At 51.9% G+C, this 22,551-nt stretch overlaps 3 protein-coding genes, 1 long non-coding RNA gene and 1 other non-coding gene across 5 annotated transcripts; 2 read left to right on the forward strand and 3 right to left on the reverse strand.

The window, feature by feature from the left end:
• Nucleotides 1–109: 109 nt before the first annotated feature.
• Rin1 (Ras and Rab interactor 1) lies at nt 110–5,597 on the reverse strand. Its single transcript, XM_032891200.1, is given in 11 exon segments — nt 110–1,239; nt 2,052–2,203; nt 2,337–2,468; nt 2,785–3,090; nt 3,343–3,939; nt 3,942–4,082; nt 4,219–4,310; nt 4,421–4,493; nt 4,583–4,697; nt 4,797–4,977; nt 5,122–5,597. Coding segments are annotated over 11 exon segments (2,394 nt in total). The 5' UTR covers nt 5,277–5,597; the 3' UTR covers nt 110–789.
• LOC116890747 lies at nt 4,853–8,429 on the forward strand. Its single transcript, XR_004386782.1, has 3 exons — nt 4,853–4,948; nt 5,144–5,284; nt 8,337–8,429. It is a non-coding gene; the product is annotated as an uncharacterized LOC116890747 (long non-coding RNA).
• Nucleotides 6,120–15,504, reverse strand: Brms1 (BRMS1 transcriptional repressor and anoikis regulator). The gene is made up of 10 exons (XM_032891202.1): nt 15,399–15,504; nt 10,673–10,818; nt 10,490–10,580; nt 10,195–10,322; nt 9,970–10,049; nt 9,791–9,887; nt 9,198–9,290; nt 7,991–8,055; nt 6,929–6,968; nt 6,120–6,577 (listed from the first exon to the last, which is right to left on the reverse strand). Exons 2-10 carry the CDS (start codon nt 10,809–10,811, stop codon nt 6,570–6,572), a joined length of 741 nt encoding a protein of 246 aa, XP_032747093.1. The 5' UTR covers nt 10,812–10,818; nt 15,399–15,504; the 3' UTR covers nt 6,120–6,569.
• Nucleotides 15,159–17,994, reverse strand: B4gat1 (beta-1,4-glucuronyltransferase 1). The gene is made up of 2 exons (XM_032891201.1): nt 16,823–17,994; nt 15,159–16,581 (listed from the first exon to the last, which is right to left on the reverse strand). The coding sequence occupies exons 1-2, from the start codon at nt 17,876–17,878 to the stop codon at nt 16,390–16,392; spliced, it is 1,248 nt and encodes a 415-aa protein (XP_032747092.1). The 5' UTR covers nt 17,879–17,994; the 3' UTR covers nt 15,159–16,389.
• A 458-nt stretch (nt 17,995–18,452) lies between these two features.
• Trnas-gcu lies at nt 18,453–18,534 on the forward strand. Its single transcript has one exon. It is a non-coding gene; the product is annotated as a tRNA-Ser (tRNA).
• Nucleotides 18,535–22,551: the final 4,017 nt, after the last annotated feature.

Raw genomic sequence — 22,551 nt, forward strand, 5'->3', positions numbered from 1 at the left:
TGCATTATTTCTCAGGGTCCAACTTCCCAGAATTACCCAAGTGCTTCAGCAGATTTTTGATCTTGGAAAAAGGCTGGAACATATATGCTTTCTCTCCTGTGGCCTGACCTCCAGGACAATAACCATCTCTGAACTGCCCCGGGGAAGAAGACACAGGTGAGGGAGGCAACCTACGGACCAACCGCCATGGCTACTGACACCCATTCCCTCCTCTCTTTCCCCTGCCTAAGCTGAGCTGCCGACCACCCCTGTAGGCCCTGGGTCACTCAGGAACCGTGCAGAACAGCAGCCATATCCCTTCTCTGAACAGCAGATGCCGTGTCTGGGTAGCGCTGTTAGTTTGGGGAGTGTTGCTGCCATTCCGCTGGTTCCCTGACCCCTGAAACTAGGAGGCTAGAGCTGTAAAAGGTCTTGATGCTCCAGCACCTGCCTGTGCTCATGGGCAGTGGGAGAGGCAAAAGAGGCTGGGATTACTGTCCCCCTATGTCAGAAGCTGGCTATCAGGTGGAATTTTTCCTTACCAGACACATTTATCCCTGTGGGCTACGGGGGAAGACAGAAGCCAGGGGCCCTGAACAGAGGGTCTGGCAGTCTCCCAACTCTTTTAACGCTGCCTTCGTCTATATGGTGAGCTCCCTGTTCCCTAGCAGGTGGACTCATGAAGATCAGCTAGAGGCAGTGGCAGACATCACAGAGAACTGTGTGTGAGTAGTGAAGGAAGCTCGGCAGCTGGGCAGAGTGGACTTAGAGGCTCCTGAAGACCCAGGTAATCCTTTTGGCTGTTCCTGGCTACTCTTCTAAAGCCGGGCTTCCCTCTGCCTTTTGTTCCTCTAGCTGCACGTGACCTCCTCTGGCCTGATCCTTGCCTTCTTGGTCAACAGCTATCTCAGATTTCCCTTCACCATTTAGACCCCCTTTCTCCTCCTCCCATGCTCCTGCCTCTGGCCTCTCATTTCCTGTCTTGGTCTTCTCTGTTGCAGCCCTCTGGGTCTCGGGGCGCTCTGCCCGGCGGTAGATGAGGTAACCAGTTGTGGGAAGCCTGTGGACTAGGGCTTCAGGGGGCAGGCGATGGTAGCCCTGGTCCTTGTAGAGAAAGAGGCCAAATGCATCCGGTTGGATCACTCGGAACTTGGTGGCACAGAGTTGACTCAGGGTGGCAATCGAAGACCCCGGGGGCACAGCCAAGGTCTTGGAGGTGCAACCTGTGCTGGGGTCCTGGTAGGCTACTCGGAGGAGGTGCTGTGCAGAAAGCAAGAACAAGTCCTCAGCTCTGTCTGGTTGTCACCTCCAAAGCACAAGGGACAGGCTGAAGCTGTGCAGTGATAGAGTGGGGTGGTACACATTCATGGTAGACCTGAATGACTTGTGGGCTCCAAGGGGGACATTGGGGCAGGGAGAAATGTGTTCGGGCTAGTGGTATAGGCGCAAGGCCAGCCAGAGGGGACTTTATGAACAGATCTATAAGGAGAGTCCACTGTGTGCTTGGCTCTCTCCATAACTGTTCCTGGGGCTACCTACCTAGAACTAACTATTCCCCCATAGTTCACTAGTACACCTCCCCTTCATGGCAACCAAGGTGCCCATTTTAGAGATGAGAAAACCAAGGCACAGACAAAAAGCGATAGAGCTGGGATGAATCTGGGATCTGGCAAGACTGAGAAGGCTGAAGGTCAAGGATGGTGTGCCCTGGCTGAGGTCCAGATGGGAGCAAAGACTGAAGCTCAAGGACAAGGAAGGTAGAGCCTTAGCTGGTGCTAGAGGACAGGAATTAGCTGTCACTCTGACATCAGTTTCTACTTCCTTATCTGTAAAATGAGAAAAACAATGACCCTACCTCTGCAGGGTTTCTGTGATGATTCAAGGAGGCTGCCCTGAAGTTCACAGTCCAGTGCCTGCCCCATGGAACACATTCTCCTGAAGGGCTGCTCTGATACCCCTGGGCCTTTATTTCTATTGTAGGGTGATGCAAGGCTAGAGGAACTGTGCTGAGTAATGTTAGAGTCCCTCCAAGCATGGCCAGTATGGGGAAGACGTGGGGAAGGGCCCTTTACCTGGAAGTTGTGGGTGGCCGGCAGGCGGCGCTGTTCCCAGAGGGCCAGAGAACGTTGGAGCTCCTGGGCAGGGCTGAGTGGCAGTGCGTGGGCCTGGCTTAGGCCACTCAACAAGGCCAGGCTGGCTGAGAGGCTAGTCAGGTAGTAGCCGCCTGGACACAGGATACATAAAATGCACCTCAGGCTGGGGTAGGGTGGCCTGCCTTTCCTTCCTTGATTACTAAGAACTTACTAGCAGCTAAGAAGCCCCAGTTTCACCCCAACAGGAAGTGAGGGAACTCTTACCCTCCCCAGTGAGCAACGTGGGTTCCAGTAGCTCTGACATATACTCAGCTTCTAACAGGAGGTCAGGAAGGTCGCACTGGGCCAAGACAAGGCTCAAGAGAGGCAGGAACTCATCAGCGCCTGCATTCTCCCCTGTGGAGACATGGGAAGAAGTTCCAGCCTCCTCAGAGGCCCAATCTCCACACTAGACAGTGACCCCTCCCCTCCGCCTGCTAGACCCCTAAGTAACTAGGTAACAGACCAGGACCAACATAGCAACCTCAGGGAAAGTTACAGGGAAGAAAGACAATGTTCTCTAGAGTTCCTGGAATGGAGGATTGGCTCCTTCTATGCTGTTCGCAGCTCTGGGGTTCTGGAACGGGCTTGCTGTGGAAGTGGGTGGTGCACAGCCTCTACTTTGAAAGAGTGGAGCTGGGGGAAGATGGTGGTTGGGGTAAGGGGGTCATACCTGCCTGGGTTTTCAGGGCTGTGTATAGCAACTTGCAGGCCTGCAGGAGCCACTTGATCTGGGCACTAGGCGAGTAGGCACGAAGGAGCTGCAGCAGCTTCTGACGCACTGGTTCTATCTCCACTGGGGAAGAAAGGTTCAGGTGGGACCCGAAGGCTCCAGGCCCCTGGGTCCGGGCCATGCGGAAGCCCTCAGCTAGGCGGCCAAGGGAACCGTCTGTGGAAAGTCGGCGCCGCAGGCGGGCAGCTAGAATGGGTCGAAGAGGCTTGAGAACAGAGCGATGCAGGGATTTCTCCAGGACCAATTCTGCAAGAAGAGAGTAGTAGCTGTCAGGGGAAAGAAGCCTGGAAGAGCAGGAGTCCCTCGCCAAGACAGGAGGTAGGGAGAAGGGTGAGGAGGGGAAGATGGAATTCCCTACACCAGTAGTGAGAAGGGGTGGGGGTGGGGCGCAGGGTAAGCAGCAGTACATCATTAGGTACCGAAGTCAAGGAGAGAGGGAGATAGGGGAGAATGGAGAGCCAGGGACATGAACCGGTGCAGGCCAGGGCTCGGCCTTACCCAGCCGCTCCGGTGGTAGCAGTTTCTCAGGGCCCAGCTCTGCACTCAGCATGGCCCGTGCCCGACTCAGGGCCTGGCGGATGCCTTGCAACTCCCGGGGCTCAGGACCAACCCGAACCTGGGTCAGTAGGTCCTGCACTAGCTGACCCACAGCTGTGTATCGGTTTTGCATTAGCATTGTAGCTGCCCGGCCCACCTGCCTCTCTGGTGCCAGCAGAGAGCAGAAAGCAGAACTCATGGACCGAAGCAGAGGCCGCTGGTGCCTTGGGCGGCTTAGGCGTGGGGAGGTTGTAGGGCTTCCTGAAGAACCCTCCTCCTCTGAGCTGCTGGGGGAGCAGCAGTCCACCTCCTGAAGTGAAGGTAGGGGAGGAAGACTAGGGCCAGCAGCACTTCCTGGCACACGGTATCCCACTGAGCTCTCCCTCTGCAGCAGCTGTCGAGGGGGCAGTCTTTCCGTTTGGCTGGAAGATGTCCCTGGCAGAACCGGGACTGGAGGAGGCGGCACAGCAGGTGGAGACAGAGGGCTGGAGGTCTCTGTGGATACACGCACTTTGAAACTCCTCTTGAATTTCTCACGTTTGGTGGGGCCCAGATCCCGGGGAAGAGGGGGTTGAAGAAGCAGAGGGCTGCACCAGTGCCCTGATCCAGCTCTTGAGGGGAGCGAGCCTTCAGCCGGGGTATCTGCGGAGCTTCTGAAGGTCTCTGTTGGTTCTTGGTGTTGAGAGAGGAACTCCAGAACTCTAGCAATCAGAAACCAATGGGGACCTCAGAGCTGGCTCTGGAGAGTACCCACAAAGAAAAATCTTGGTTATTCTTTCTTCCCCCCATTTGGCTTCTATGTGTCCATCTGTGTAACAGGCTGCAGGGGACCCTTACCCATGCCCAGATGGGAGATAGCCTCCAGCTCTTTGTGGGTGGCTGCCTGATGAATGGCTCTGGGGAGTCGGAGAGGGAGGAGAAGAATGTCCCTAAGGTCAGAGCAAAGTGCAGTCAAGAGAGAGTGGTGCTCAGATGCAGAGGGTGGGCAGTCCCGGGAGGCAGGCCCAGGGGTCACCAGGTGTCCTGCAGGCAGACTCACCTGGTATGACAGTATGCACAGATGAGCTGGACCAGGTCCGGGAATGTGAGCTCTGAGCCCTCCAAAGAGATGCCTGAGAGACATTGGGAGTGAGGCCGTTCTCTGGGAACCTCCCTCCCCTGCCTGTCTTCCAGCCCCTTCCCTCTAGGCCACCCTCCTCACCGCCAGGACTCTCTTGGATATAGTGGCTGGAGACAAAAGAGGGGCCACTAGCTTCTGGCAGCCGCACACATAGAGTCTGGCACTGGCGAGTGTTAGATTTCCGCACCAGGAAGGTCTGCGAGTGAACAAGATTAGGAGGCTCAGGATCTCCACGTCCAGGCCCTTTCCCTCCCAGTCTTGTCCGGCTAGACCTTTAGGAGCGGGAGAGACTCACCCCCGGAGGCTCTGTCCTCAGCACGTGCAGTGCGGCTGCAGCGTTGGCCCGCAGCTGTAACCACACAGGCCGGGTGATCAGCAGCCGCTCCCGCAAGCTCACTGTGCGTGCTGGTTGCTGGGACCCGCCTGCCTGAACCCCTCTGGCATCAGGTGTGTCATACAGTGGGTCTGGAGATGGCCTGGGGGCAGACACCCAGACTTGAGTAGGGGTCTGGAGTGAACACCTCTTCCCATTTGGGGCTTCCCATCTCTCCTGTCCTTGCCAGATCTTCCTATAACTGCCCTCACCCCCTGCACCTGGCTGATCTCCCGACTTTACTAACTTTTCTTCCTGTTGGTACCCAGGTACAAAGTTCAGGCTGGTGGCTCCCAGAGGGTGTGCTCCGGTCTCACCAGGGTCTTCCATGGCTGGGAGCTCCTTCAGCTTCTCCTGGGACTCAGGAAGAGAATCCAACCCCCAAGGCACAGGCGTGCACATTCCTGGCGGTGAGTAACACTTCCTGAAGGCGGTTCGCCCTGTCACACCCCGCCAGTTAACTCTTGTATGTCCACTCCATGTAGCCAGTGTCCGCTTCTTTTGCTCTTGGCCCAGTCTTGAATGGCAGAGGCTTCCACACTAGAGTCTATCAGGGCCCCAGCTGTGGGAGGACCACCTCCACACAGCACTTCCTGCAGCTTCCTCACACTATGCAGTGGGATAGGGAGGGGTTAAACACGGCCAACCAAGTTCCCACAGGCCCAAGCCGCACCCCTGGGTCACCTTAAGAAGTCTGTGGTCACTGGCTCATCTGCTCCAGCCTTGAAGGCGGGGTCAGCCTTGTGGGAGAGCACCCCCTACTGGTTGCAGATGACTCATTCCTGAACCTAACTTGGGTTTTGTGATTTCAGGTTGCTATGGAGAAAGGATGCTGTGTCTCCATAGAAACTAAGCTCTTTGCTTAACTGAGGTTCTGGGGGTGGTTCTGACACTCACTGCTAACCAGAGGGGGCGTGTGGCTGTGAGGTCGACAGCACATGTGCTGCTGCTAGCTGCCTCCCACACACAGACCCTGCTAGCTAGCCCGCCTTGCCAATCTGCCAAGTGTTTGGGGCAGGTGCAGACATGACCTGGCCTCCAGAAACGTGCAGAAGCCCCTTCCCCACCAGAGGCCATGTGCTTCGACTGTTTGCCTGCCCTGGTCCCAACTTCCTTCCTCAGGTTTTTCTCTAAGAACTAATGTCTCAAACTGTAGGGACCCCAGAAGTCTGTCTTAGGTGCTCCCCACAAAAGCCTTGATTCCCTTGTAAGATACAGCAACCACACATCAGTCATATCAAGGTCCCAGGTCAAATTTTATTCCAGTCTTTGGAATCTGAGAGGCAGACACCAGGAATGGCCCTGAGAAAGCCTGGGAAGACAACTCCCCAGTGGCAGTTAGGATGGGCAAGACCCAACATGTCTCTGGCAGGAGTCCCTCCTGCAGCTGGGCCTGGCTCATGGCTCAGTGGCCGAGGACCAGGGTTTAGTCAGGAGGGTTGCTGTTTTGACTCTGGATGAGGCCTGTCTTCTTGTGGGGGACGCTGAGGAAGTTACTCTTTGGGGAGGGGTGGGCTGGTCAGGGATGGAGACAATGGTCTTGCTTGGCCAGGTCAGCGTCAGGGCCGGTTATACAGATCCCAAGGAGAGCAGAGGAGTCCAGGCCAGGTAGGTAACCCCCTGCCTTTGCAGAGAAACGTTAATCCTGTGTGCGGTACCAGCTGCCCCAAGGACCCTCCGAGTGTAAATGCAGGGTCAGGGTCCTAGAAGGGTAGAAGGACGTTGAAACAAAATGACAACCACCACTTCCTGAAGGCGCTGAGGGAAGCGCCTTACTCCCTTCATCCATAAGGGTCTCTTCTTCCTGCTCTCTCTGCCCCACCCTGCCTGGGGGCTCCAGGCACTTTTACCTTCTTGTGGTGTGGAGCCTGGGACTGGGTTCCTGCCCATGCTAGGCGAGAGCACTACCACTGAGCTACACCTCCACCTCTCCATGTTCTTGCTCCCTCAGCCAAGAGCTTCTCCAACCTGGATCCTATTCCTCAAACTCCCACAAAACCCTCAAAGTCAGATCAGGCTACCAATTCTGACAGGCCTGTGTCTGTGGTTCTTACCATCTGCTTTTCTCTTCTGAGGGGACACTGCTGCCCTGGCCTGGGTGGAGAGAAGAAAGGGTCCCTTAGAGTCCATTGTAGCCCTCCACAGACCAGGATAAAAGCCTCTCTGAGTCAAGTTGTATGAAGTATAAAAATCTCCTACACCAAGCCCCAAAGTGTCTCGGCTTGGAGGCCAGCCCAGCAGCCGCCCCTCTTCTTCCAGCCCTCCTGGAACAAGGGCTGACACGAACACCCCTTCCTCAGGGCAGTCTCTAAGCAGGAGGACTACAAACTTCCACAGAGTCAGGGCACCTGGGCTGAGGTAGATGTTGCTGAGGCGCAAGCAGAGAACTGCCTGGGCATCCTCGGATACTAGAGCTGGCACGGGGGCATCCTCGGATTCTAGAGCTGACACGGGGACATCCTCTGATACTAGAGATGGCACAGGGGCATCCTCGGATACTAGAGCTGGCACGGGGGCACCCTCGGATACTAGAGCTGACACGGGGACATCCTCTGATACTAGAGATGGCATGAGGGCATCCTCGGATACTAGAGCTGGCACGGGGGCATCCTCGGATACTAGAGCTGGCTATGAGGGCATCCTTGGATACTAGAGCTGGCACGGGGACATCCTCGGATACTAGAGCTGAGGAGGGCATCCTCGGATACTAGAGCTGACACAGGGGCATCCTCAGATACTAGAGCTGGCACGGGGGCATCCTCGGATACTAAAGCTGACACGGGGCATCCTCGGATACTAAAGCTGACACAGGGCATCCTCGGATACTAGAGCTGGCACGGGGGCATCCTTGGATACTAAAGCTGACACAGGGGCATCCTCGGATACTAGAGCTAGCATGGGGGCATCCTCGGATACTAAAGCTGACACGGGGCATCCTCGGATACTAGAGCTGACACAGGGGCATCCTCAGATACTAGAGCTGACATGGGGGCATCCTCGGACACGAGACCTGGCACAGGGGTCAGGTGAAGGAGTGGGAAGGAGGGAGGAAATGGTTGGAAGGAGCAGGATGGGTGGCAAAGCAGGGTGGGGTAAGCAGGCAGCAGTGGACCTACCTTTTTGATGGCTGTCCAGTCTTCCAGGATGTCGATCTCCTGCAGCATGTACACAATGTATGGGCCTACACAAGGGTCAAGGACAACTACAGGAGAAATGCAGCAAGGCTCCAGTGAAGGCCACAGGCAGCAGTGCCACCCTCTGCTTAGGAGACTGGCACATGGAGGAGGTGCTGCCAGAGCCTTTTTTTGAGACATGGTCTTTGTGATTCTAGCTGGCCTGGAACTTACAGAGATCTACCTGCCTCTGCCTCCTGCCTCTGGGACTCAAGTTCTTGGCAAGTGTGAGAACTGTGTTAGCAGGAAACCCTACCTATTTCCCTCATTCATTCTCACCCTCTTTCAGATGACCAAAGCCCAGTCCACCCTAAGGGGCCGCACTTGGTACCAGTAGCTACTGGCTGTCACTAACTGGCTTACTGGACCCTCTTCACCTAAAAGTGGAAAGTGGATCCTGGCCTCGCGTCCCTCATGGTAACACTGTCTGAGCTCTGTATCTTTTTTTTTTTTTTTTCCTTTTCTTTTTTTCGGAGCTGGGGACCGAACCCAGGGCCTAGCAAGAGCTCTACCACTGAGCTAAATCCCCAACCCCCTGAGCTCTGTGTCTTAAATCTACCTTTATCCATGATTGTTCAATAATGTCTCCCTCCTGCCTCCATCCTGAGGTGATCCTAGGGCTGACGCTATGGCTATGGAAGACCTCAGCTCAGTACTATGCTGTGCAGCACAGGAGGGTCAGACAGTTAAGTCCCCTTAGGATGCTCAGTACAGAAGAGAACCACATGCATGGGGTGGGGTGGGGAATATGGATCAGGAGAGAATTCAGAGACGGCATCTGACATGACACTACATAGCAGACAGGTAATAGTGGTAGAGGGGTTGAGCAAGGTCTGGGTAGGAATGACTGAGTCAGCATGAGGCCTACACCAGGACATTGAAGGGAGGCCAGAGGGCTTCAAAGGCTGATCTTTATCAGGAAATTATTAGGAGTTAGTGAGCTGAGAGCGCTCTGTTTCTTTGGGGAATCACTGAACTCGGGAAGACCTAGAATGCAGAAGAAAATTCTGATAGATGGGCATTTTCATGTGATACCAAATGGCCATGAGTGACTGTAGCTTGACTCTGTTCCACATGATCCTTCTAACCTCCCTGAGTCCAGGGCCTGCCCCATCCTGCCCAGTGTCAGGTGACTTTGACGGAAGGATACCAGAAACGAGTGGTGCCTTCTTCCTCTTGCTGGGTGGCACCGAGTCCCAGGTCTTCGAACTGCCCCTGCTATGTAGTTTGTCGTCCCACCACTCTGTGCCCAGAGACTCAGGGTCAGGGTCAGGGTCAGGACAGTAGCCCACAGCCCATCCCCATTACCCTTGTGGTTCTGCCATGGACAGCCTGGCCTTCCCTTCCTTCCCCATCACCACCATGGACCATCGCCCTGACCCTGGGTTGAGGCTGGCAGCCTCTTGGTGTACTGGGGCAGCCTGGGGAAAGAACACTGCCCTTGCTTAAGCCTCTTGTTTTGTAGACAGGGGATGGAGGCAACTTCCAGACCCCATATGAGCACAGATGCCACTATCATGGAGGCTATGGTTTTTTAATATGCATCTATGTGTCAGTTGGGTACCCCCATTCTGAATAGGGGCAGGCAGGAGACCCACTCTGCTTGAGCCCCCACTATATGTGGAATACTGAGCTAGACCCTTTCTTGACCTCAAGAAGTGGGCTATTTGATTCCCCTTGTGCAGCCTGGGAAACTGAGGTCCAGAAAGGGGTGGGGCCATCAGGATTGGGTCCCCGCCTCACCAGAGCTGATGTCCAGGCTCTGTCTGTCCTCCTCCAGCCTCTGGATCCGCTCCTGCAGTTCCCCAAGCAGTGTGTCATACAGCAGCAGCTTCTCACTCTAGGACGGGGAGAGCCACTCAGCCAGGGAACTGCTAGACCTCAGTCTCGCCTGCCTTCCCATGGGGCCCACACTGGCTCACCTCGAGGTGTTGTTTGGCTCCCTGTAGTTCACATTCATACTTATTCCTGATCACATCCAGACAGAAGCCCTTGTAGATCCCTGCAAAGGGGAAGAGGAGCTCTGTTTGGTCAGAGGCCCTAGTGTTCCCCAAAAGAAGAGCCACCAGAATAGGGTGATCAGGGCAGGGGCAAAGTGGAAGGTAACAGAGAGCTGGTTTGGAGAGCAGCACGGGGCAGCCACAGACCTGCCACCTGAATACGAATCTTTAGGCTCTGCTGCAGCCCTCCAAGAGGCTCTGTATATTCTGGGGCTCTCTCGGCCCCCACTTCCTCCAGTCGTAATCGCAGCTGGCTCAGCCGTTCCCTGAACAACCTGGAGGTAAAAAGGCAGCTGTGTACCACTGGCTTCTCCACTGGTCACTTGTCCTCTCGGGCAAGTGCCTGCGGAACACCTGCTCCCCTTACGCCCCACTTGCTGCTCATCACTACGGGCACCTGCACCCCAGCTACACGAAGGCCTGCCACCTCTCCCATGCTCACTTCTCCTTCAGCTCCGAGAACTGCTTTTCCAGGTCCAGCATCTCACTGACACACTCACTGCGGCGCCGCTCATAGTCCTCGTCATCCATCTCTGAGGTGAGAGGGCAATTAGGACTGGTTCTGCAGGGGCAGGTTGCTGCTCTTCTGTGTGTGTGTGTGGGGGGGTAGGTTGCAGGGGCTCACCTGAGCTCTCCTCCTCTGACTCAGTCTGGCTGCCGCTCCGTTCCTCCTCACTCTCATCTGCCTCCCCATTCATCTCAGCTGCTGAATCGCCTTCTGCCTCCATCTCTTCTGTTTCTTTGCCTGAAGGCTGGATGGGCATCTGGGCTCTGGGAGAGGGAGTATAGGCCATTACTAGCCACTATCCACTGCAGCCAAAGGGAGCTGGCCAATCACAATCCTCGAACGAGACAGGGGAAGTGACTGGTGTCACCACACTGAACTCCAACTTGATGGAATTTGCTCCTCTTACAGAATTCTGGGATGCATGGGAATGCTGACCAAGGCTATGAGTCACAATGGGAAAGGTTCCCCACTGCGGACAGGACTGGACCCAAGCTTCTGACTGGCTCCAGCAAGACCCTTCACAAACTGCACTTGAACTCTGGCTCCTCTCTCACTGAATGGCCAGTTCTCACGCCTACCCCAACTCTTTGCCCATGTTATTATAATGTCTACAGTGTCCTTGGCTTTCCTTTCCAGTGCTGTCTCACAGTCCTCTGGGATCTTTTCCTGTGGTCTAGATCAAATCCTGTCACCGCTTCTTCAGTCCTCAGTGTTTCCTTCTCCCCGATTTTCAGCTCCTTCTTTCTGGCCTGTATCGGAAGCTTAATGTCCAAGATGAGACCTTCAGGGTTTTCTGTTATTCATTACACACACACACACACACACACACACACACACACACACACACACACACACAGTATATATACAGGTCTGAGGACAGATTGTACGAGTCAGATCTCTCCTCCCACCATGTGGATTCTTGGACTGAACATTGGTGGTAGTTGCTTTTACCTTCTGAACCATTTGGTTAGCCCAAGATGGGACATTTGAAAGATGATGAGGTCTGTCTTCAAGTGTACTGATGGCCTTAATCAGCACAGGGTTTGATAAAATATAAGTCTTTCTCCTCCGCCTCCTTAAATAAGGTGCTCTAGCAAAAAGGCTCTTGTCAGACACAGGTTCCTCAACCTTGTCTTTCCAGCCCCTAGGACTCTGAGAAATATATATAATTTTTATATGGGCTGGAGAGATGGCTCAGTGGTTAAGAGCACCAACTGCTCTTCCAGAGGTCATGAGTTCAATTCCCAGCAACCATATGGTGGCTCACAACCATCTACAAAGACATCTCTTCTGGTGTATCTGAAGACAGCTACAGTGTACTTATATATAATAAATGAATAAATCTTTAAAAAAATTTTTATATTATGAGTGTTTTGCCTGTACCTGTGTCTTTGCACCATGTGTGTGCAGTGCCTGCAAAGGAAGTATCAGATCTCTTAGAATTGGAGTTACAGACGGTTGTGAGCCACCATGCTGGGGCTGGGAATGAAACCTGGGTCCTCTGGAAGACCAGCCAGTGCTCTTGATTGCTGAACTATTTCTCTAGGATCACCAACGTCCATTGTAAAAAAAAAATTTTTTTCCTTTTCTTTTTTTTTGGAGCTGGGGACCGAACCCAGGGCCTTGCGCTCGCTAGGCAAGTGCTCTACCACTGAGCTAAATCCCCAACCCCCTAAAAATTTCTGATACTGGGGATTAAACAGATTCTTTTACGTTTGTCTGGGTTTTTTTTTTTTTTTTTCCTTTTGTTTTTGTTTTTCCAAGACAGGGTTTCTCTGGTTCCTCTGTAGACCAGGCTGGCCTTATACTCACAGAGATCTGCCTGCCTCTGCCTCCTGAATGCTGTGGTTAGAGGAATGCATCATTACTGCTCAGCTAAACTCAGATTCTTAAGCATGCTGGAAAAGCCAGCATTCACCAATGTTCACAGCCGTTTTTGAGAATTGGTCTGTTGTCCAAGCCACAGGACTACAGGCTTGTCTCTCTCCATTCAGTTAAGTCCCCTTCTTCATAAATGATCCTGACGCAGGTTTTTATTTTGTTTTGGTGAAGGACTAAGGATTGAACTTGGGTTCTCATAAATGCTGAGCCCAAACTACCACTGAGCAATACCCTAAGTCCCTAGCATTCCTAAGGACATGAACAGGAAGCACCTTCCCATGTGGGAATTCAGATGTGCTCAGGTTTTTCTACCATTAAGGGAAAACAGAAGGGGCTGGAGAGATGGCTTAGTGGTTTAGAGCACTGATTTCTCTTCCAAGAGGTCCTGAGTTTAATTCCCAGCAAACACATGGTGGCTCTCAACCATCTGTAATGGGGGTCTGATGTTCTCTTCTGGTGTGTCTGAAAAGAGCTACAGCGTACCCACATATATAAAAAAAAAGAAAAAAAAAAAAAGAAATCTGGGGTTGGGGATTTAGCTCAGTGGTAGAGCACGTGCCTAGCAAGCGCAAGGCCCTGGGTTCGGTCCCCAGCTCCGAAAAAAAAAAAAAAGAAAAAAAAGAAATCTAAAAAAGAAGAGAGATAGATAGAGAGAGAGAGAGAGAGAGAGAGAGAGAGAGAGAGAAGCCAGGTGGTAGTGGCACATGCCTTTAATCCCAGTGCTCCAGAGGCAGAGGCAGAGGCAAGTGGAACTCTTGAGTTCAAGGCCAGCCTAGTCTACAGAGGAAGTTCCAGGACAGTCATTGGGGGGGGGTGGAAGTAGTGGGGAGCAGAGAATTGTGATAATGTTTCTAGCTTATATGAGGTCTTGGACTCAACTCTCAGTACTGGAAAAAAATAAACAAGAGCCTGATGAGGTTCATACACATAATCCCAACCCCCCACATGCTGACGCAGGTCTGTAAGTTCTAGGCCATTGTGGGTTAGATAGTGATGCTCTGTCTTAAAAGCAAATAAAAGCAGTATGTCAGGGGTATAGTTCAGTGGTAGAATTGCTGCTTAAAGAGGCACTTGGACTAGATCCCTCTGGAAAAAACAAACACAAATAAAAAAATAAAGCCAGGTGTAGTGGTTATCTTAGCACTCAGGAGAATTACTACAAATTCAAGCTCAGCCTGCTATACAGAGTTTCAGGCTGGCAATAGCTGGTGAGGCCGTGTCAAAAACTTACTTATTTCAAATAAATAAGTAGGTAAAAGAATGAATGCAGAAATATGAAACTTGGCTCAGTTTACTTAATTTCCTACAGTTCTCCAGGCCTTGTGCACACTTGCTATTCTGACTTTCAGCATTTGGATACCCAGCACTCACACTAAAACCACTGTGGCAGAATTACACATCAACTTCCTTGTAGCAAACGCCAACATTTTTCAGTGCTTGCTTTAGGTGAGCTTTCTCTTTCAGAAACATTAAACACTGCTAAGCCCCTCCACCCACCTTTTAGCTTACTAAACACTTAATATATGCCTGGTACCAACAGTCACTGTGGATTGTGGCAGATGCTATACCATAGCTACGACAGACAGTCTTTGGCCTCGAGGAAATGACAAATTCCTGGGAGGGAAGGCAAAGAAACAGACCTTTATAACAGTGTGTGTGAAGAGAGGCAAACTAAGGTGTTATGGGAGAGGTGTTTACACAGGATCTGGAGCTTGCTGCTACAGTGACAGCTTCCAGAGGGAGACAGACTAGGTGAGGACCAGGCTGACATGAGAGAAACATTCCCCGCAGAGTACAAAGATCTAGATGTGAGAAAAGGACCGGGGACATAGGTATGCAAGCTTCCACTAGACCTAGGCTCCACCACCTCCATTTGGCAAGTTGTTTAGGCTGTATGTAGTCTGACTATTCAGGCAGAAATGTGACAAGGGGTCTTTGCTGGAATTCTCAAGGTCAACAAAGGAGGCAGGGGGAGAAACCTCTGCAGAGCAGATTGAAAATCCTAAAGTTGGGGTGGAAGGTATTTTCAGAATGAAGGAGACATGAGAGGTTGATGCTGCCAGATCACCCGAGAGAATAAGCCATCTTGGATGTAGAAGCTTCTAGTTCACACTGGTGTAAATGGTGTTATTTCTACATCTCTGGTTGCTGCTCTGTAAGTCTTCCCCGTGCCTCCTCCAGAAAGTTTTTTTTTGTTTTTTGTCCCATGTTCTCCCATTCTCATGTCCGTCCACCCAGTGAAATGTGGGTGTTTCATCAGGACAGGGGCTGCAATCTGTCCTATTCGCCTAGTGCAGTACCAGCTCACTTGATGACCCAAGACTTCTAAACACAAATTAAACAAACCTTTGCGGTACAGGAATTGACTTTTACTTCTTGGTAGCCCTACTTGGAGTGGTGCCAATGCTCCTTCACACCCATTCAAGTAATTATAGTGCCGGAGCTGCAGGAGAGTTTAAGTAGCATTCCCTCCTGCTCTAAAATCCAGATCTCCAAAATAGTCCCCTTCTCAAGCCTCAGATCCCCTTCACTAACAATTCCTTTTCACCGTGGTATATATGCTTGCTAAGACGCAGGGCGAACTCAACGATCTCCTTCCTCCAGCTGACTCTGATCCTGACTTCGTTAAATGAAGTCACAACCGTCCCTCCTTAACCCGGGTACAATAGGGGATATATACCATTGCTGAGGATTGTTGGGAATGAAGAGGCACACGGTAAAGTGCGATGTACATGAGATTTCTCTTTACAAACGTATAAGCACCTCCAGAGCAAACCTCCAGGGAAAGCGGACCCCTCCCTACAAACACAGGAAACAAACTGAGGCGCAAGGGACCGTCCAACCCCGATCCACCCTCAGAACCGCCGGCTCCTCTCAGGCCAGCACGAGCCGGGCCGGTTAAGTCTCTGCTTTGGCTCCGACCCGGGAAGCCCAACCCAGCGCTAGGCGTGGCCATACGCACCGCAGAGACTGGGGCCTCCGGTCCCGGAGAGCTGTCGGACACAGGTGAACGCTCCGCCGTTGGTCTCCCGAAGAGAGCTGCGCAGGTCCCTCTTTCTCCAGGAGGTGTCGACGCTTCCGTGTACGTCATCAGAAGGCGCCCATTGTGGAGCTTACAATGGAACTACTGGTGTCCAGGCATGCCGGGAAACGGCGGACGGGTCTCCATAGCAACCGGCCTACAGTCCCAGGCCTTCAGCCTGTCCTAGCATTGTGGTCTGTGTCCTTGGGACCACCGCCATATAACACGATACTCTGGCCCACCACCCCTCAGCTTAGGAGAGTAACAGAGCCAGCTGTGGGTGTAACACTCGTTTATTTACACACTGTCATCCGAAGGCAAATGAGTAGCCCGACCTCCTGGAGGGCACAGAGCTGGGACTTTTAACCCCCAGGACCTACAGACCCTTTCCTCCTTGGAGCTCGGAGGGTGGAGGGCGGAGGCATGAAGAGAACAAGGAAGCTTACATTTTACGCCAGTTCTGAGCACTAAGTTCTATGTTTTCATCTTTCCAAAAGGCTCATTTTATTAAATACTCAAGCTTCTCACCTCTAGCCCATTCATACTTTTTGCTCTGCCGCTATCCACCCAACATTGTTAATAATAACAATATCATAATAATAACACTGTAGCAATATTAATACTTCACATTTGTACGAAGTTTACAGGATGTTTTCACATACAGCGTCTCATCTGAGCCAACAGTTCTGTGAGGTAGGTATTTTCACCTCCCTTTTTACAGACGGGGTAATGGAGGCTCAGAGAAGGAACAGGATTTGCTCAAGGCCACCCTGCTAGTTAGTGGTAAAGCTGAGACTTGCTCCCAGCACCTCATAGTCAAGTCCAGTGTTCCAAAACCACAGCTACCTCTGTAAAGTGGAGGCATGTTCTTACCCCAGTCAGGCCTGAAGCGCCAGATGCTGAAAATTCTCAGACCGTGGAAGGAAAGAACTCAGCATCGGTGGGGAGAGTTGGGGTACCTAGCCTTCAACTCCTGTTTGAATTGGCGGTAAAGAATCTTATTGCGCTGGTTTTCAGCCTCCTTTTGGGGGTGAAACTTCAATGCCTCCTTGAATCCTTTATGAACCAGAAAACCTTCGTTCAGCACCTCAAAATTAAACCCTGCCATGTGCAGTTCACAAGCCTGGAGAGATGGAGGAGAGCAGAGGGAAGAGAGGGAGAGAGACAGAGAGAGATCATAATAATTTAATCATAATAACAATGATATCCCCAGGGCCCAAATGATCATCCTTAAAGTGTCGCTCCACCCTCCTCAATTCTACACCATCCATTTTCTTGCTTCATTGCCTCTTTCCCACCAATGGCCACTCCATCCCTGACATATCTCCAGTTCCAGTCCCACATGCCCTCTCCTTTTTAAGTACCTGGCTGATTCGATTGAAACCATACTGCCGAAAGCGTTCATCAAATGTGGGCACCTTTCCTCCAGCCACGTAAAACGGTTCCCAGGGGTCCCTCCAGGGCACCACGTAGGCAGGTCTCAGCAAACTCTCTTCTGGCAGGTTGACCCAGCGGGAGTAGTTGGTGGGCGCATGGCAAGGCGTGCACAGCCCATAATAGAAGGGCCGGACTTCGCCCACCTGATAGAGCTGCACTAGCTCGTTCTTGTTCATCGGCATCCGGCGGGCTCGGCGGATTTCAAATGCAGGCACCACCAGGGCTGTGCCATCCCAGTGGTTACTCTGATCCAACATTTCCCTTAGGCTTCTCCACAGCCCTTCGCTAGGCACCATGTCCACATCGATCACCAGGGCATAATTGGCTTCTTCTCGAGCCAGATTCCTTAACAGGTTATTGGGATAGGAAATGTTGGTCCCCAGTGCATAATTAATCCCGGGTTGGGCCACCCTGGCTAGCTTGTCAAAGACCTCTTGACAGGACCGCAGCAGGGCAAACTCCCCAGGCTCTCGGGGGTCGGGCACAGCGGCCTCATAACGCGAGGGGCACACGAGGTGCATGGCGACCCTGGCACGCATCTCCGGGCAGTGGCTGCTCAGCGCGTAGGCCAGCACCGTGGCCAGCTGCGCCTCTTCTCTGGTGGCCGCGAACACTGAAACGGACAGCGGACCCTCCCAGCGCTCCAGAAGTCCGGACAGGTGCAGTAGGTTGTCTACGCTGGCATGCGTGGCCAAGATGACATCGTTGGGGTCCATGGTGGTCTTCAGTAGACCCCTGTAGACGCGATAATCGCCGCTGGCATCCAGAACGCCTCCGGAGGCCAGTGCGGTGCGGAGTTGAGACTTTACCTGGTCTACGGATCGCGGAGACGGCGGGAAGAACTCGAAATACTGTTCTTGCTCCTCCTGGCCGTGCAGACCGGAGAGCAGCGATAGGTAGAGCAGCTGCAGCATTGCCACCAACATGAGCGCGGCCAGCAGCAGCTGGTAGAAGGCGCATCGGATGGCGTAGGACATTTGCATGGCTCTCGGGGATCCCGGCGAGAAGCAGGGACCACCGGGCCGTAACCTCTGCCAGCCACCGCAAGCCCGGATTTACCGCAGCCTCCCGAGCGCCGCCGAGGCCAGCCGAGGCCAGCCGAGCCCTACGCGCAGCACCGCCCACCATCCGCTTGCCTCCATGTAGGCGCTTGCCAGCTCGCCCTCTGTGAGAGAGGAGGAGCTACTGCAGCAGTGGTTGTTCGGCGCGCGCTTTGCAAACGCTGAACCTAGCCGCGGTCTCGGAGCGCGGCCGGGGACCCCTGGACGCGTTTCTCTCCCTGGGGAGCTGGATTTAGACCCCCCTCAACCCTAGCTCATCCTGAAATTTCGGTGCGCTCGCCCGACCGCGGGGGAAAAAAACCCTGGCAGAGCTTGTGCATCACTGGCGTGATGACGCAGTTCTCGGTTGAAGCCTTTGTAGAGGAAATTTAAAAAACTCTTTGTTACTGTTTCTTTTTCTGAACTTTTCCGGGTGAGTACCGGAGTTATGAATGTAAACGTGGAGGTGCGCAGGAGATGGGAGATATAGGAATGTGGAAAGGATCATCCTATGTGGGACGAGGTGGCCGAGTGGTTAAGGCGATGGACTGCTAATCCATTGTGCTTTGCACGCGTGGGTTCGAATCCCATCCTCGTCGGTCCTGTTTTATAGGGAGAAGGCTTCTTAATTTTCTACACTCTGCCTGTTGTGAGCAGCGAAGTGAAGAAACCCGGGGTCTCTTCTCCAAACTGTTTGCCCACAGCTTACGTTTCCAGACGGTTTATACTACAACTCTCAGAACGTGTATGGTGTTAAGGTTCAACTTTTTTTTCCTCTTCTAAGTACAGCGTAGGAGTAGCTGCCTCTAAGATTAGTACTCGGATTTTGACCAGCAGCACCTCACCTGATGTTCTCTGCAGGGGTGTGATTGTTTAAATCATTGCTGTTTCCTCTCGCTTCCTCCAGGGTGTAAACATCTTATTTACACACTCCTTGACCCATCGCATGCACTGAGATAGAAGGCTTCGAATAATCCTACAGAAGCCACTGTATACTGAAGGCACTTAGTGTGTGTGGATGAATGGAAACCGTTAGCAGAAGTGTGGGGGAAGGGCGGGTACTTCCACTGCTTCATCAACTGACTTAAAAAATACCGAACACAGCTCTAGGGCACACCAGGAAGGGCACTAAGTGGCAGAGTTGGATTGGGTGAGTGGGTGGCTTCCACAGGCTGTAGGGTCCTAAAGATTCAGGATATCTCTGTTTCACAGATGGATACAGTACTCCTTAGGGGGCCAGCTCTCTGCCAAGGCTGTGATAGGCACTGCTATAGGGAGCCCGCCACATACAGGTCCTTTTCACTGAAGACAGGCGTCAGGAGTGGAGAGGTTCAGAACTTTCAGCCCTGGTTTTTTAGACACGGGACTCAGAAACCAGACTTGCTGCACTGTGAGAACTTTGGTTTGGTTTGGTCATAGTTTTTTGAGACAGGGTTTCTCCATGTGGCCCTGGCTGTCCTGGCATTCACTCTGTAGACCAGACTGGCCCCATAGTCAGAAATCCACCTGCCTCTGCTTCCTAAGTGCCCGAGTGCCGGGGTTAAAGGCATGAGCCGGGGTTGGGGATTTAGTTCAGTGTCTGTAGAGCGCTTGCCTAGCAAGGGCAAGGCCCTGGGTTCGGTCCCCAGCTCAAAAAAAAAAAAAAAAAAAAAAAAAAAAAAAAGGCATGAGCCATCATCACCAGCCTTTCTTTTGTTTTGTTTTTTAACAACCTGGTCAATAATTAATAAAAATAACAATCTATACTGGGTCGTAGTGGGGCACACACTAGGGAGGCAGAGGCGGTTAGATTCTAGTCCTGGTCAACAGAGCTAGTTCCAGGACAGCCAGGGCTACACAGAGAAATCCTGGGGACCGGGGGTGGGGGTGGGGTGGGGGGCAGTGGGGGTAGGGGGTGGGAGGGATTGGAGGGGCGTATCTTCCCTCACTTTTTTTCTTACTGATATATAGCTCATTAATTCTGTTTTTAATATTTTCCTTCACAAACAGAACTCTTAGAATAATAGACTTCACAAAATAAATTATATTAAAATAAATATTTTATATGAAGGAAAACTTTGGTGGCTTTTGTGGGCTGAGAAGGGGCTACAGTGAGGGGGAAATGAAATAAGAGTGTGATGGAGTGGCATTGGGGATTTAGCTCAGTGGTAGAGCGCTTGCCTAGCAAGCACAAGGCCCTGGGTTCGGTCCCCAGCTCCGAAAAAAGAGTGTGGTGGAGTGGTTATTGGTACAGCTCTACTCTACCCTGGGTGACCCCTGTTTTTATTATTATTATTAAGAGTGCCTTGCTATAATAGCCCAGGATGGGATTGAACTTGTGAACCTCCTGCTACCACCTCTGGAGTGTATAGGCCAGAAGCACATCTGGATAATCTCTATTATCTTTATTTTATTGTTTATGATTTTGAGATAGAGGGTGTGGGGTTTTTGTTTGTTTGTTTTTGAGACAGGGTCTCTATGTAGTCTTGGCAACCCAGGAACTCGTTATGTAAAACAGGCTGGCTTCCAACCCACAGAGATTCCAGTTTGCCTCCTGCGTACCTGGCATGAAAGTGTGCACCATTGAGTCTGGCCTCGGACTCAGTATGGAGCCCAAGGCTGTCTTCAGTGATTCTCTTGCCTCGTGCTCCCCATTGCTGGGATTGATGGCATGCTTGCCGTGGCTAACTCAATTTCTGTTTTAAAGTTTGGATGATATGGCTTACACTCCCACTGGTAACTGTTGTCCAGAGAAACAGCATGGCTTCCAGCTCTGTGCTGAGGCTTGTCTCCGACATCAGCCAAGCTGCTTATGCCCTGCCATAACCTCTCCCTGCTCTGGTGAAATGCGGGATCTTCTCAGGCCAATTCTGAACAGGCAGCTCACTGTGCATGCACATGACTTTGTAAATTCCATGAAGTTTGAGGGAGCTTTTCAGTTCACCACAAAAATCCCTTCCAGATCTTCTGCCAGACTTTGAGATTTTGTTTGCCTCTACTATGATCCTTACTCCAGACAGCTGCTGGGGCATTAGTGTGCCTTTTGGTGTCTTAGAGAACCGCCCTTGACTAGTTCCCTCCTGAGATTTCTTGGCCTCAGCCCTCTGGGTTCCCGGATGTGTGAGACAGATAAAGGCAATTCTCTTCTAACAAGGTGGGCTTTCCCTCCCTCCTGAGCCAATCACCTGGGCCCTCACAACTACCAATGTGTGAATTGATTTTTTGTGGCTGTAGGAAAATCCCTGAGATTAAAAACTCACATAGGGGGTTGGGGATTTAGCTCAGCGGTAGAGCGCTTGCCTAGGGAAGCGCAAGGCCCTGGGTTGGTCCCCAGCTCCAAAAAAAAAGAACAAAAAAAAAAAAAAAAAAACTCACATAGAAGAGAGAGCTCCAGAACTGCCAGGGCTATACAGGGAAACCCTGGCTCGAAACAAAACAGACAAACAGAAAACCCAAACAAACGGACACTCAGCACATAGTCCTTGAAGACATTTCCGATCCAAACGGTAACAACCGACCAATGAGCCTAGCAGGGGAGAGAGACACAGACAAAACCACCGCAAAGATTTATTATCGTTTTTAGTAGCCTTAAATTTTTTTTGCCAGAAAAATATTTCCTTTATTATTTATTGACGAAAGTCTTTAAAACATTAAACGAGCAAACAAACAAATGCCGGGCTAGGGAGCTGCAGGGCCAGGAGGCACCTGCTTACCAGCCCCAGTCTTTAGTGGCTCTCAACCTGTGGGTCGAGACCTCTTCAAGGGTCAAACAACCTTTTCACAGGGGTCACCCTATGACCATCAGAAAACACAGATATTTCACATTATGATTCATAACAGTAGCAAAATTACAGTTATGAAGTAGCAGCAAAAATAATTTTATGGTTGGGAGTCACCTCAACATGAACTGTATTAAGGGGACACAACAGTAGGAAGGTTTAGAACTTCCTGGGCCTAGTCTGGTGTCTTCAGCCAGCTGTGATTTTGTTGAGAAACTGAGAAAAAGCCAGGACACCATCCAGGCCCACCCACAGTATCCTGGCAACAGCTATGACTACAGAAGCATGCCCTGTTCTGTCATGCTCTGACATCCCCTCACCTGTTCCTTGTAGTAGGCTGACCACACCTCAAGATGTCTCCCCTGTTATGTGGCTGCACTCTCGCACGAGGTTCCTTTCACCAGGAAGATGGATCAGGCCTTGTCATAAAACCACGGGTCAACTAATTGATACCTGGTCCTTGCTCAAAATTCAGCTCAAGGGCTGGAGGGCTCGCCCTGCAGAGCACTGGCTGCTCTAGAAGACCCAGGTTCAATTTCCAGCACCCATATGGTAGTCACAAACATCTGCAACTCCAGTTCTAGGGTGACTAATGGTCTCTTCCAACTTCTGAGGGCACCATGCACACATGTGGTACACAGACATACATGTAGGCAAAACATCCATACACATCCTTGGTCTAGAGACTCTAGCCAGACCAAGGTGTCAGCCCTATCCAAAGCAGAAACTACGGCTGTAGTGAGTGGCCAGGGGAGGAGCTGACACATTCACGGGTGTCAGATACTTCTGTGACGGTTTTATTATTATTGTTTTGTTTTTTAAAATCCACCTTCTAGCCACGTCTACATATTATTGTAT

This window comes from Rattus rattus, chromosome 2, assembly GCF_011064425.1.
Source record: "Rattus rattus isolate New Zealand chromosome 2, Rrattus_CSIRO_v1, whole genome shotgun sequence".
In the NCBI taxonomy this organism is placed as follows: Eukaryota; Metazoa; Chordata; class Mammalia; order Rodentia; family Muridae; genus Rattus; species Rattus rattus.

Bases quoted from the DNA above. Each gene is read 5' to 3' on its own strand.
- B4gat1 (XM_032891201.1), bottom strand. From the start codon at position 17,878: ATGCAAATGTCCTACGCCATCCGATGCGCCTTCTACCAGCTGCTGCTG. The intron at 16,582-16,822 runs GTACTTAAAAAG...CCATCTCTCCAG, and splicing joins GTTTCAATCGAATCAGCCAG to GCTTGTGAACTGCACATGGC.
- Brms1 (XM_032891202.1), bottom strand. From the start codon at position 10,811: ATGCCCATCCAGCCTTCAGGCAAAGAAACAGAAGAGATGGAGGCAGAA. The intron at 10,581-10,672 runs GTGAGCCCCTGC...CTCTCACCTCAG, and splicing joins GTCAGAGGAGGAGAGCTCAG to AGATGGATGACGAGGACTAT. The intron at 10,050-10,194 runs GTCTGTGGCTGC...TCCCCTTTGCAG, and splicing joins GATTCGTATTCAGGTGGCAG to GGATCTACAAGGGCTTCTGT.